General features: G+C 41.1%; 1 protein-coding gene across 1 annotated transcript in view; it reads left to right on the plus strand.

The window, feature by feature from the left end:
* CPA6 (carboxypeptidase A6) overlaps positions 1–13,969 on the plus strand; it is a 370,701-nt gene that overhangs the window by 290,682 nt on the left and 66,050 nt on the right. The window contains exons 7-8 of the mRNA XM_075550660.1: positions 6,918–7,028; positions 8,685–8,775. Of these exons, the coding sequence (XP_075406775.1) occupies positions 6,918–7,028; positions 8,685–8,775 (202 nt within the window). The remainder of the gene's footprint in view (positions 1–6,917; positions 7,029–8,684; positions 8,776–13,969) is intronic.

The following is a 13,969-nucleotide window of genomic DNA, read 5'->3' on the forward strand; positions in this document are numbered from 1 at the left end:
GAAAAATCTCATAGATATTTAGGAGACATATACAAGAATGTTCATTGCAATTTGTAATAGTAAATAGTGGAAGAAACCTAACTGTCCATCAATAAAATATGGGATTAATATATTATATATTTACCTTTAATAGGTTAGTATTTAGTAGTTAAAATGAATAATTCAGCTTAATAAATATAAAAAATATAAGACCGGGGGAATTAGACTCTACAGTGAATATACATTATTATATCAATTCAAAAATTATATCATATATTTTATGTTATATCATATATATCATTATATTTTATCACCTCAAAACAGCAACAGTATGACATATTGTTGATGGATCCATACCATAAAACACAAAATCATGGATGGAAATGATGCTGTCAAATTTAAGATCATGATTGTCTTGGTGGAAGGGAAGAAATCAGGAAGTGATGAATGGGACCTTTAGTTTTGATCTGAAGTTGTTTTTTATTTTAATCGTCTTATTGGGCACTGTTGCAGATAGCCTAACATTCCATAGTTTAATCACATCAAGCAGTATGGTACAGTGCTACCACAATCAGTTTCAAAACATTTTCTGTCTTCTTGAACTCCTTGATATCAGCTCCCCTTTATCTCCTCCCTCTCCTACCCTATCCTCTCCTTCCCCCACCCTGTCCCCCAGAACCCTTATTTTTTCCCTATAATAGGGTTGTTTTGTTTTCTTTTTGCCGTATCATACACAATCCAATATATCCATTCACATACAATTCTGTTGGTTGAACCAATGGAGTGGGGGGATACAGTCATCAATGCTCTCAGCGCCCTATTCCTCCCGCCCCCTGACTTCCCATACCCTCAGGAAACCATTGCTCCTGTTACTATTCCTGAAGGGTTATGTATCTTGACTTTCCTGTACCAAATGATCTTAAATATACAAAGGAACATATGCAAATCTAACATGATTAATGAGATAAAACAAATAAAATCCATAATGGTAAGGAGAGGACATTTTCAAGAACTAGAGGATAGTGTGCTTCACCAGTGCTGTACCACTCCCTGGATTAATCATCCCTTCCTTATGGCCCCTCTGCAAGGGACTGTCCAATTATCTTACAGGTGGGTTTGGGGTCTCCACTATATCCATGCACCTTCATGTTGATTTGGTTGCTTGTTTTCTAACTTCTGATACCTCTTCCTATCCACAACTCATGATCACACAGGCTGGTGTGCTTCTTCCATGTGGACTTTGTTACTTCCCTGCTTGATGGCTGCTTGTTCACCTTCAAGCCTTTAAGACCCCAGAAGCTATATCTTTTTAGCTTTTTCACTGAAAACATTTTATTTTTAAAACACAAACCAATATTAGATATATTACAAAAATACATCAGTGAGTAAATATTATTTCCTCCTATCAATAGTTGTATGCATCCTAAAATAATTCCCTTACACAATATATTTAAAGTTTCAGATTTTTTTTAAAAATTTAAGTCTTCAATAATTTATTTCAAGGGTACTTTATAATTTTTGTGTTTCAGTCATGTGCTTTGTTTTAAATCATACCTAAGAATTTTGTTCCTTTTTTTAATTAATCATTTTAATGGGGAACTCTTACAAATCGTGTAACACTCCATCATTCAATAGTATTAAGCGCACTTTGTACATATGTTGCCATGAATATTTCCAAAACAATTTCATTCTACTTGAGCCTTTGATATTTTCACCTTCGTCCCCCAGCCTCCCACCCTTGTGAATCCTTGATCAATTCTATATTATTATCATTGTTGTTATTTCATGTCTTACACTGTCCATTGTTCCCTTCACTCACCTTTCTGTTATTCATCCCCACTCCCGGCCAGGGCGGGGGGCCTGTGTATCCAACCTTGTGATATCACTACCCTTGCGACTCCCACTACTGTTCCTGTGGGTTTTATCTGTCCTGAATTCCATGTGTCAAGAGCTCTTAGCTGTACCAATGTGTGTTCTCTGGTCTAGCCAGATTTGTAAGGTAGAACTGGGTCATGGGTGGTGGCGGTGGGGTGGGGAGGGGCAAGAGAAGCATCCAGGAACTAGAGGAATGATGTTTCCTTGGTGCTCTACTATACCCTTGTTGAATCGTCCCTTCTTGTAACCCCGCTGTGGGGGGGTGTCCAACCATTTACAGATGGACGTTAGGTCTCCACTCCAACCACCGTCTTTTTTTGTTGTTGTTGTTGTTTTGGGGGAGGCGGGGTTGGTAGCATGCTCATCTCAGCCCCACTTGGTGGTCCTCATGGGGAGAGCCCTAGAGCAAGAGCAGGAGAGACCAACTTTATTGGTAATCAAGGGTTATAACTTTTCCACCCTCTTTTAATAGCAGGTCACATTGAGCTTTCTTCACCACATTGGCTTGTGCACCTGCTTTGTTTGAAGCTATCGTGTCAGGAAGGGGAGTATCATACAATGCCACATTATTAGAACAAACCATTCTTGTAGTGAGGTAAGGTTTAAGTAGAGGCCCAAAGTCCATCTGCTTCCTTGTTGCATTTGCATATAAATACATATATAAACAAGTACATATATATTTATATATTTACACATATATATTCATTTTTCCTTCTTTTTCTTTTTATTCCTCCTTTCACACTACAGTGTTTACCCATCGTTTGCCTCTCAGATACACCTCAAGTGATCAAACACGACCAGAGAGGCTACATCCTCCTCACCATGAGTGTTAGAGCATTTACTGTCCCCCTGTATCCGTCATTGTTGGCTCCCTGCTCACCTACCCCACCCCAGGCCCCCAGGAACTGAGGTCTGATGTCCTTGAGTGGTGCAAGCAGATAACACCCTAACCATCAAGGCCTGAGTCCACCCAGAAGTGTCTTGGAAGAAAGTCCTGGTGATATATTAAAAATGCAACCATGGAAAATCCTGTGCAGACAGTTCAATTCCGACACACATGTGGTCACCATGAGATGGAATCAACTCCACGGCACTGATTTCCTTTTATCAATAATGTCTCTCTCTCTCTCTCTCTCTCTCTCTCTCTCTCTCTCTCTCTCTCTCTCTCTCTCTCTCTCTTTCTCTCTCTCTCTCTCATCTTTTAATTTGCCAAGCTGTAGTTGGTAGGTACATGAGTATAATCTTCTCTGCATTTTTGTGTATAACTTTTTCAGTAGCAATGTTCTTTTAAGTATCCAGGTATGACGGTAGACTGCATTAGGAGGAGAGAGCATCTTATGAAACCATTCCCGTGGATGTCTTCAGCATTATCTGCACTCAATATTAATAACACGATCTGTGCTTGAACAAAAATGAGCCCTTCCCAGTTTGAAAGGAAAACCATGAGAGCTGGGCTCCGCTGCTGGCAGCCTGAGAGACAGTGATCGTGACTTTTTTTGTTTTTCAATCGTTTTATTAGGGGCTCACACAACTCTTATCACCATCTGTACATACATCAATTGTGTAAAGCACATCTGTATATTCATTGCCCTCATCATTCTCAAAACATTTGCTCTCCACTTAAGCCCCCGGCATCAAGTCCTCATTTTTCCCCTCCCTCCTCGCTACCCAATCCCTCATGAGCCCTTGATAATTTATAAATTATTATTTTGTCATATCTTGCCCTGTCCGACGTCTCCCTTCACCCACTTTTCTGTTGTCCGTCCCCCAGGGAGGAGGCCACATGTAGATCCTTGTGATCGGTTCTTTCCTACCCCTTCTTTGCTGTCTGTTCTCCCAGCTTTCTCCTGCCGTCCCAAGTAGCACTGGAAATCAGAGCTGCCTCTGTTTCAGGAAGGATATAAAATCACATGGCTCTATCTTCTACTATCCCCAGCAAGAGATTGTCTCCAGGCACTGCAGGGAAAAATTGACCACATCGTAGGGATTGCCCTAGCTTGAAGCAATAAAAGTTACGAGAAATGCAAGCAGTCGTGAAAGTTCTATTGAATTTATTTCATCAATAAATTATTACTGAGACTTAAACAAAAGAACAGGAGAATTGTATTATTTATCAAAGTATGTTAATCCCACCAATATTTAAATTGTTTTTATTTTTAATATTTGATAAAATTATGAACAACTCTTTTCCTGTTCTTGAATATTTCCTTGTACTGATATTACTTCCAATGTGGTGATTATTTCTAATACTAAATTATATTATTAGATTTCTATGAATAGAATTCTTACCAATGCATGTTCAGAATATTGCTTGTAGTAGAAATGCTACTTAGTTATATGTAAAAGAAGAATTAAATGTCAATGATTAAATTTTTCAAGGCAATATGCACATCTCCTAAGAAGTCTTTTATTTTATTTTTTAAACATTTTATTGAGGGCTTTTAAAACTCTTGTAACAATCCATATATCAATTGTATCAAACACATTTATACATATGTTGCCATCATTATTTTCTAGACATTTATTTTCTACTGAGCCCTTAGTGTCAGCTCCTCTTCCCACCCTCACCCCCATGGCCCTTGGATAAATTATAAATTATTATTTTCATAACCCACACCAACCGCTGGCTCCCTTCCCCCATGGCTTCTGTTGTTCATCCCCCCTGGGGCCAGGGGAGGGGTGCAGTTATGTGTAGATCATCACTATCAGTTCCCCCTCCCTTCCGTCCTCGCCACACCTTTCCCCCTCCCACCTGATATTGCTACTTCCATTCCTGTTTCTGGATTCCGTGGGTTGTGAGTTCTTATGTATTATCTGTACTTGTGCTCATGCTCCAGTCGAGCCCGCAGTGAAAGGTAGTAGCAGGGTCATGATAGAGGGGGGTGAGGAAGCCTCAAGGAACCAGAGAAGTATGTTGTGTTTCATCGGTGTTTTACTGCACCCTGATTGACTCATCCCTTCCCTATGACCCCTCTGTAAGGGGATGTCCCATTGTCTACAAATGGGCTTTGGGTCTCTGCTCCAACCCCCCTTATTCTCCAAAAAATGGTTTGTTTGTTTGTTTGTTTGTTTGTTTGTTTGTTTGTGGCCTTCTGATGACTGTTGCCCGGTCCCGGCAACACCTCATGATTACACAGGCTGATGTGCTAGAAGTCTTTTACTTTGAATGGTGTTCTTAATCTGGTAAAGATCTAAGGAGTCCCAAATATTGCCTCAATACAAGAACACTTTGTTCTATTAAACTGCCATTCCATGATGCTCACCTTCCTGACATGATTGCTGAAGACAAAGCAGGTGCATAATAAGCAAATGTGGTGAAGAAAACTGATGGTGCCCAGCTATCAACAGATATAGCCTCTGGGGCCTTAAAGGCTTAAAGATAAACAAGCAGCCATGTAGCTGAGAAGCAACAAAGCCCACATGGAAGAAACACACCAACCTCTGTGATCATGAGGTATTAATGGGATGAGGTATCAGGCATCAAGGAGCAAAAACTCATATCATTATGAATGAGGGGGAATGCAGAGTGGAGACCCAAAACCCATCTGTGGGCAACTGTACATCTCCTTACAGAAGGGTCGTGGGGAGGAGATGAGCCAGTCAGGGTGCAGGGTAGCAACGATGAAACATACAACACTCCTCTAGTTCTTAAATGCTTCCTCGAAGTGGTGATACCAGGAGGGTGGAGGGAAGATGGGGTAAAAGGGGGGAACCAATCACAAGGATCTGCATATAACCCCCTCCCTGGGGGACGGACAACAGAAAAATGGATGAAGGGAGACATCGGACAATGTAAGACATGACAAAATAATAATAATTTATAAATAATCAAGGGTTCATGAGGGAGGGGGTGTGGAGAGGGATGGTGAAAAATGAGGAGCTGATACCAAGGGCTCAAGTAGAAGGCAAATGTTTTGAGACTAATGACGGCAACAAATGTACAAATGTGCCTGACACAATGGATGGATGGATGGATTGTGATAAGAGTTGTATGAACCCACAATAAAGTGATTAAAAACAAAAAAGCCGAAGAGTTCAAACAAAAAGTCATTCATTCTCTTTCTCACGTATTATTCCCTAGTCCCGCTCCCCAAAGGCAACCATTGTTCCCCATGTTTATGTGTTCTTCCAAGATTCATAGGACTATCAAATAAATAGTTAAATATTTTGTCCACATGTGTATATAATCTAAAAAGGAACTGATTATCCTCAAGCCTACAAATAGTTGCCTTTTTAATCGGCCCCAAAATTTAGCCAGACAAGAGGCTGTCCAGTTAGCATTTTACCAGCTTTGCTAAAATATGATAGGTCATAAAGAATTCAAGACAAAAATTTCAATCTAGAATGTGGAATGTCAATGTGGAATGTTTATGGTATCTGATTGCTTTTGTTCATCATTTTATTGTGATAAAAATATATACACAATAAAACATTTAAGAAGTCAACACTTTTTACACTTACAATTTCACAACATCGGTTACAGACATTGTGTTTATCCATGCATCACCACCATCCATTTCTGAATTACTCACCATAATTAACTCTGCCCCATAAGCATGATTCCCTTTTACCCTCCCTCTCGTCCCTGATAAACATTGATAAACTCTGGCCTCTATACACTTGCCTATCTCGTACAATGGGATCCTACAATATTTGTCCTCTTGTGACTGACATTTCACTGAGCCACAATGCTTTCAAAAGAAAACCCGGTAAAAGCAGTGATTACTGCATTAGGCTACGATCTGAAAAGTCAGCAGTCCGAAACCACCGGCTACTCCGAAGGTGGAAAATGGAGCTTTCTCCTCCTGGAACTTGACACTCGCAGGAGCGGTCCTGCCCTGTTGTGTAGGGTCACTGTGAGTTGGCACTGACTTGATGGCAGTCAAATGAGCTTTGTTTTGTTTTGTCTTAATGCTTCCAAGGTTCATGCTGATTGCTTTCTAATCCAATATATTTTTATTTCTCAGAGATGGAAAGAATTTCTTACTTTTTTGTTTTATTTTTCAGAGTCTGTATTGTGAGATCCATTGGTTCAGGGGGGAAATGTCGCCTTTGTCTTTTAGGTTCTCCTGACTCATCGGAGTGACCCCGCCATGAGAAAAATGTTGAATCATCTGTATTTCTATATCATGCCTGTGTTGAACGTTGATGGATACCACTTTAGCTGGACCAATGTAAGTCACTTTGCCTGTCTAATGGAAAAGACAGACTAAATCATAGAAAACAGCCCTGAGATGAGGACATGCCTTGTGGAACAGCTAGTCTAGTGATTTCAGAGCTGAAAAGGTAGCCTCCATCACTGTCCTGTTAGCAAAATGTTCCATCACCCTTAACAGAAGCTTTATGGTGATGGGAGCATGTCCTGGTGAATGTAATTTGCCTCACTGAATTGTACATATAAAAATGCAGAAATGGAAAATGTTTTGTTGCGTGTTACATATACACAAGGAAGCTCCAAAAAGTCCATGGAAAATTTCCATGTTCTTTTTCTATCATTTTTTTCACAAAATTTTTGAAGCCCCTAGTATACTCAGACCTAGGAGAAAGTAATTTAAAAAGTATTGCTACGCTGATTCTAGTTTATACAGGGACCGGGTTATTTGAAAGAAAAAAAAAACGTGTTTAAAATATATCTGCGCAGACCAGTTCTCTCAGTAATACGCTTGTCTAAGTCTCCTGAGGACGCCTTCCAAGCGAGTCCAGTGGAAACAGTGACATCCAAGGAGATCTTAGCAGCAGCTCAGAAGCAAATGAGACTGTTTAGAGGAATTCCCAACAGATCATCTTGGTAGATTTTCTCACAGGACAATCATGGAAGTTTATTAGGAAGAAACTTTAAGCAAATCCTAAACTGCATTGGGGAGCAAAAAGGAAAGGCGCCCTGAGGACTTTTTCAGGGGATCAAGGGATATCCTACGTGAATTTTGTTGGTAAACCTTACCTCACCCACCCCGGAGCCCCAGTGTTGTCCCTTCAAACTTGTTTGGGGTTCTGAACTCAAAGAACTCTTCCCGAGGATCCAATCTGAGTCCCTCGGGGATATCAAAACTGCCATATTGAAGTGGTGTCAATCAAAGAGCCCAGAATTTTTTGAGGAAGTTTAGAGAGATTAAAGCATGACCTCCAGAAATGTATACACCACATGCAGTCTACATAGCAAACCTCAATGGATTCACAAAGAAAAACAAAGCCACAAAAAGAAGTGTATGAACATCTTTGCTGCTTTTGTTTAATAAAGATTCATATAATTTTGATAGCATATTTTTTTACTTACCCTCCTGGGTGTGTGTTTGTGTGTGTGTTCACACAAGGGAACTTCGAAGCATTTGTGGAAATAGTTCCATTATCTTTCAAATTCCTTTTCTGTGAAGTGTTTGAAACCTGCCCTCCCTCCCTAAACTCAGCAGCAGCATTCTGACTACATTAACATGTTTGGCTTTGGCATAAGATTTCTTTTAAACAAAAGGTTCAGGGGAGGCACCAATGACAAGAAGTGTGTGTGTGAGTGTGTGTGTGTGTGTGTGTGTGTGTGTGTGTGTGTGTGTGTGTGTGTGTGTGTTGTGGGGATGTGGGGGAATCACTGGTCTACTGCAGCTTACTCATTTTGCCTCTGAATAAATGAGGTCGTCAAAGGTAAAGAGCCTGCAGAAATCAGGTCACGAACTGGGGCCTCCACGGATAATTCCGTTCTCTTCCTATTACCTGAATGCACATACCGGCCGCGGCCCTCTCACCTCGGTGGTGTGATCAGTTAACCAACAGTACTCTCAAAGACATGTGAATCACCTTTTGAGTGTTTTCTCTGTACCTGCTTCCTTCGTTATATATAGGATCGATTTTGGAGGAAAACAAGGTCAAGGAACTCAAGGTTCCGCTGCCGCGGCGTCGACGCCAATCGGAACTGGAGAGTGAAATGGTGCGGTAAGTGCGGGCTAATTAGGATGCGGACCATAAGGTTTGTACACGTTTCACTCTGCAAAACCATAAGCCCGTTTCGACTCTAATGTGAGACTGATGTTTTCCTGCATGTGGAAATCTAATCTATAGGATGCCACCGATCTGTGCCACCGAGCTGTAATTTGTCAAAGAAAATGAAAGGGTTTAAAAAATAGATGCTTAAGAATCAAGGATCCCAGTCTGTCAACGCACAACTGAAAATTTAAACACAGATGTAAACGCAGAAAGCCCGGGAATACTTGTCAACCATAAAGCTATAACGGGAGCTGTGTTTTGTGTTCGTAATCTGGTGAAGTGCTTGCATCTTTTTTCCAAAGGGAAACGCTTCCCTGTGTCAGTGGTGATCAGCGATGGCAATCTTCGTCTATAATCCATCAGTCCCTCGGTCATTCACCCATCGGCCACTCACAGGGCAGATGGACGTCTGCTGCATCCCATGTTTCATTGGGACTCGCCCTTCAAGAATGGGAGAAGGTTATTTTAAGCAGGGAAAGTATTTTCCAGAGGAAGGCGGCAGGAAGGATATACTGACAGCCTGAGGGAAGAAGGGGGAAATCGGTCAATATGCAAATTTTTGTAGAGCTGCCCTTTAGCAGAGTCCTTCCTTCGCTCCCTCAAAAATTACAGCCTAACATTTGGAAAGTAAAATAAGCCAAATAAATGCCTCTTGAATCATACTTTTAAAAGCACTAACGGTAACGGAAAGCCAACCTTAGAAAGTCCCCGAGAAATGCAGTTCATCCTGCATTCACTGGGTGAGCTTCAGGTTCTGAGTTGGGTCTGCTTACTCCTCCTGCTCCTCCGGTGTCAGACAGAATAGCTGATCATGGGCCGAGGCTAGACTCCTTCCACATACCCTGCCATGCAACCACCCCCAACCAATTTTGTAGTGTGGCTCTTTGCCCCAAGTTTGCTTTGACTCAGGGCAACCAGAGCAAAGCATTGCCCGGTCTTGGGCTACCTTCGCCACCATGGCTATGGGCAACGCCAGTGTCGCGGGCACTGTCTGTTCTGATTGTGTTCCAACCTCATGGGTTCATCTTCCAACACGATATCAACCAATATTCTGTTGTGGTCCATAGTATTTTCATCAGATAACTTTCTGGTCTAGATCATCAGGCCTGGCTTCTTAGTCTATCTCTTAGTAGGCAAACTCTGATGAAACCTGTCCAGCATCGGTATATGAAATAGCCTGCTGATATTTGAAATCCTCATAGCATTACTTCTAGCATCATAGCAACAGACAAGCCACCACGGTAGGACTAAATTATACCCAGGTGGTATCCCAGTCAATTACAGTTATCAACTAAGATGAACTGTCTGTGGGACAGTGGAGATGCTACAGCTAAAACACATAATGAAAATGGTGTGAGTCTACCAGTATTCGCAAAATTATCTTGGGCATTATTTTTTAATTTATGGAAGTATAATAATATGCACGTACAGTTTTCTCTTAAGAATTTGTATGTGTGAGATGCTTTATTCACTCTAGCGCTAGACGGAGATCTAAGTATCAGAGACCCACCCTTCTTTTCTATGCTGCAGACAATCAATTCACCTTAGTTTCAGTTTCAAAACAGCCTCCTGCCCATCATGAGAGTATTGCCTGAACAATAATGAAAGTATTTGCCTTTGTGAATTCACTATGTGAATATTATAATGTAGTAGTATTGATGGCTATTTGAATTTAGGAATTTTCTTCAAACTTGACTGCAACCACATGTCCGTATCAATGCCCCACACTTACTTTTTCTTTTTACTTCCCCTTTCCCCTATCTTTCATGGAACTATTTTGCATACTCATAACTGTGTCCTGTCCGGCTGGTTAGCAGGTCCCTGCATCCACATGCTTGTCATGCACATGTCTGTAGCCATCTGGGTTAGTCCGTACAGTGATGGAGTAACTGAGCTGAGGAACACGATCAGCCCAGCCTCCTCAGTAAGTGTAAAGTTAGACTCTTGTTTATGACTGCTCCCTATCCAGTTACAGAAAAGAGTCTCGCTGCCCTTTTCTTCTTCTTCTTCTTTTACCTGAAGTATTTGTTTCCTTCCTACAGATTCCCTCTTTGGTTCCTTAGTTTCAACTGCAGTCCCAGCTAGAATTCTCTTGATTCACTGATAACTATTTTCTGAATTGCTTGGGGTTTTCTTGCAAGCAGTCCATATGATATGGATAATATCTTATGTCAACTGCACAATGATTGTGATAGACCATTGTAAGTGACATGGAGCTGCAGGTCCCCATCTGTCATCGCCATGGCCACCAGCGTAGATTCGGCTGATCTAGTGTTGCCTGTGTGCCTACTTCCCTTGTGGTTTCAGATCTATCCCTCTCGGACCCCCGCACCCCCAACCCCCGCCAGCCACATGCTTGGAAAAGAGGACAGCAAATCGCACAGAAAGAGATACTCTTAGGGGAGGAGAGGGAAATAGGTTGAAATCCCCTATATGAACCTCCAGGTAAGCACTCCTAGTAAATGCTATAAAAGGATTCCTATGTAGCACAGTTTATGTGGGCGGCCGACCTAAAATATCCCTAAGAAGTGCAAACAGTTTATGTGGATGGCTGACCTAAAGGTTGAGGATCAGAACACATCCAATCGTACCATGGAAGGTAAAGCCAGAAGTAAGCCCCACTCTGACTCATAGTGACCCTACATAAGATTTGCCAGGCTTTGTACATCTTTATGGGAACAAGTAGCCTCGTCTTTCTCTCTTGAAGTATCTGGTGGTTTGAACCTCTGACCTTGCGTTATACTACATTATAAGGATCATAGCTAAAAAAACCCAAAAAACCTTACAGAGAAGTTCTACTCTGTAATGCATGGAATCGCCGTGAGTCAAAATTGACGCCGTGGTAACTAATAACAGCAGCAGCATGTTGTATAATGTTAAGTGGAAGCGTATGTAAGTCAATTTCATAGCGTAAATTATATAGAAAAGCCCAGTACCATTAAAAACACTATGAAGTCAACACTGAAGTGAAATAACTTTCTCCCACTTATCTTGGTGAGTCCCTAACTGAAAGAGCATGAAGCGTCTTTGTACCATGAAAATCTGTGGTCTTGGTGTGATGGTAGCTGCTTTAGTGCATGCAGCCCAGACAATCTGGAGAACATGTGTAGAGACACGCCACTTCCTGCTTCTTCACAGCTCCCAAGGTCTCCAGGCCGCAGAATGAAGGTCACTGATCTGAAAGTCCAGAGAAGAGACTCAGCCAGTCAGTGCAGTGAGGAGACTCAGAAAGAAATGAATGAGTGCATTCTAGTAAGTCCTTCACCAGAGTTAATAAGTGTAACTCTGCTAGGTACTGGCTCCTCCCCTTTCACCACAAACTCATTTAAGAGTGCTGTTAGGAGCACAGGTTTTTCCAAATGTGAATAAATCCAGGAGAGAGGCGAAGACATGATATCCACCCTTAAGCTTTTAGCCTCTTAATAATGCAAGTATCACCTAAATATAAATTATTCTTTGGACCGTGCACAGAATGGGGAAATATTTTTGAAAGCCAAATAGATGATAAAAATTTAAAAGTAATACTTTTAGCCAGTATATTTAAATTCTAATAACTCAACAATTTTAAAAGGCAGCCCAATTGAAAACTGTACAAAGGATTTTCAGGAATATTTATCCAAAAAGATACACAAATGTCAACAAGCACATGGGAAAAGCATTAGTCAACGTCCCAAGTCATTAGGGAACTGCAAATCAAAACCACAATGAAATGCCACTTCATATCCACCTTAAAAGAAGAACACAGACAAGTAATGACAAGGGTTGGTGATGATATGGAGATGTGGGAACCCTTATCCACTGCCGGTAAGAAATGCAAACTGCTACAACCGCTTTAGGAGCCAGTGTGGCGTCCTTCACATTGCAAACCATGGCATTACCATACGACACTACGATTCCACTCTCGATACAGAGGCACAAGAAAGGAATACATTTGTCCATATAAATCTTTGTACATAAATGTTCAGAGCAGCATGATTCGTAATAGCCAAAATGTAGAAATAATCCAGATGTCCATCAACCCATGAATACAAAAACAAAACATGGTATATCCTACAATGGAATATTTTTCAGCAATTCAAAGGAATGAAATATTGATTTTTGCTAGTGTGGATGAATCTTGAAAATATTATGCTAATTGAAAGCTATCCAAATGCAAAAGACCACATATTATCTGCTTCCATTTCTAAGAAATGTCCAGAATAGGCTGATCTATAGAGAACAAAAAAAATCGTGATTGCCAAAGGTCAAGAGGAAGGATAAATGCAGGACTGAAATGAGCTAAACTCATTGCCAGCTGAGTCCAGTTCTGATTCATAGCAACGCTATCAGAGTCGAACCGCCCCTGTGAGTTGTCTAAGGCTGTAAATCTTTAAGGAAGCAGACTACCACGTCGTTCTCCTGGGGAGTGGCTGGTAGGTTCAAACCACTGTACCACCAGGTCCCTTCAAAAAAATGGAGGGTGATTGTTAATGTGTCCGGCTTTCATTTGGAATAATGGAAATGTCTGAAGAATAAATAGTGGTGATTATGGTACAGGTCTGTAAATATTATAAAACCATTGAGCATTTTGAGCAAATAATTAGAGAAGCTGGAATATGTAGTAAAGGATGTGGTATCAAGATTGGAGGAGGCTTATTAACACCTGCCAGATGCAGAGGACACAGTGTTGTTCGCTGAAAGTGAGGACTTGAAGCACTTGCTGCTGAAGATCAAGGATCACAGCTTCAGTGTGGGTTACAACTCAATGTCAAGAAGACCAACATCCTCACAACTGGCCCAACAGATAGCATCATGATAAATGGAGAAAAGATTGAAGTTGCAAGGATTTTGTCTCTTGGGGCCCACAATCAATGCTCATGGAGGCAGCAGTCTAAAGCTCAAACAATGCATTGCTTGCAATGCAAGACTTCTATAAAGTGTTGAAAAGCGAGGGTATTACTTTGAGGACTACGGTAAGTCTGACTGTAGGCATGGTGTTTTCCATTGCCTCATAGATGTATGAAAGTTGAACCTTGAATAAGGAAAACAGAAGAAGAACCGGTGCATTTGACTTAGGATGCTGGAGAAGAATATTGGAAGTACCATGAGCTGTCAAAAGGAAAACAAATCTGTCTTTGGAAGAACAGTCAGAATGCTCCTTAGA

The sequence above is a fragment of the Tenrec ecaudatus genome, chromosome 5 (genome assembly GCF_050624435.1).
Source record: "Tenrec ecaudatus isolate mTenEca1 chromosome 5, mTenEca1.hap1, whole genome shotgun sequence".
Taxonomy (NCBI): Eukaryota; Metazoa; Chordata; class Mammalia; order Afrosoricida; family Tenrecidae; genus Tenrec; species Tenrec ecaudatus.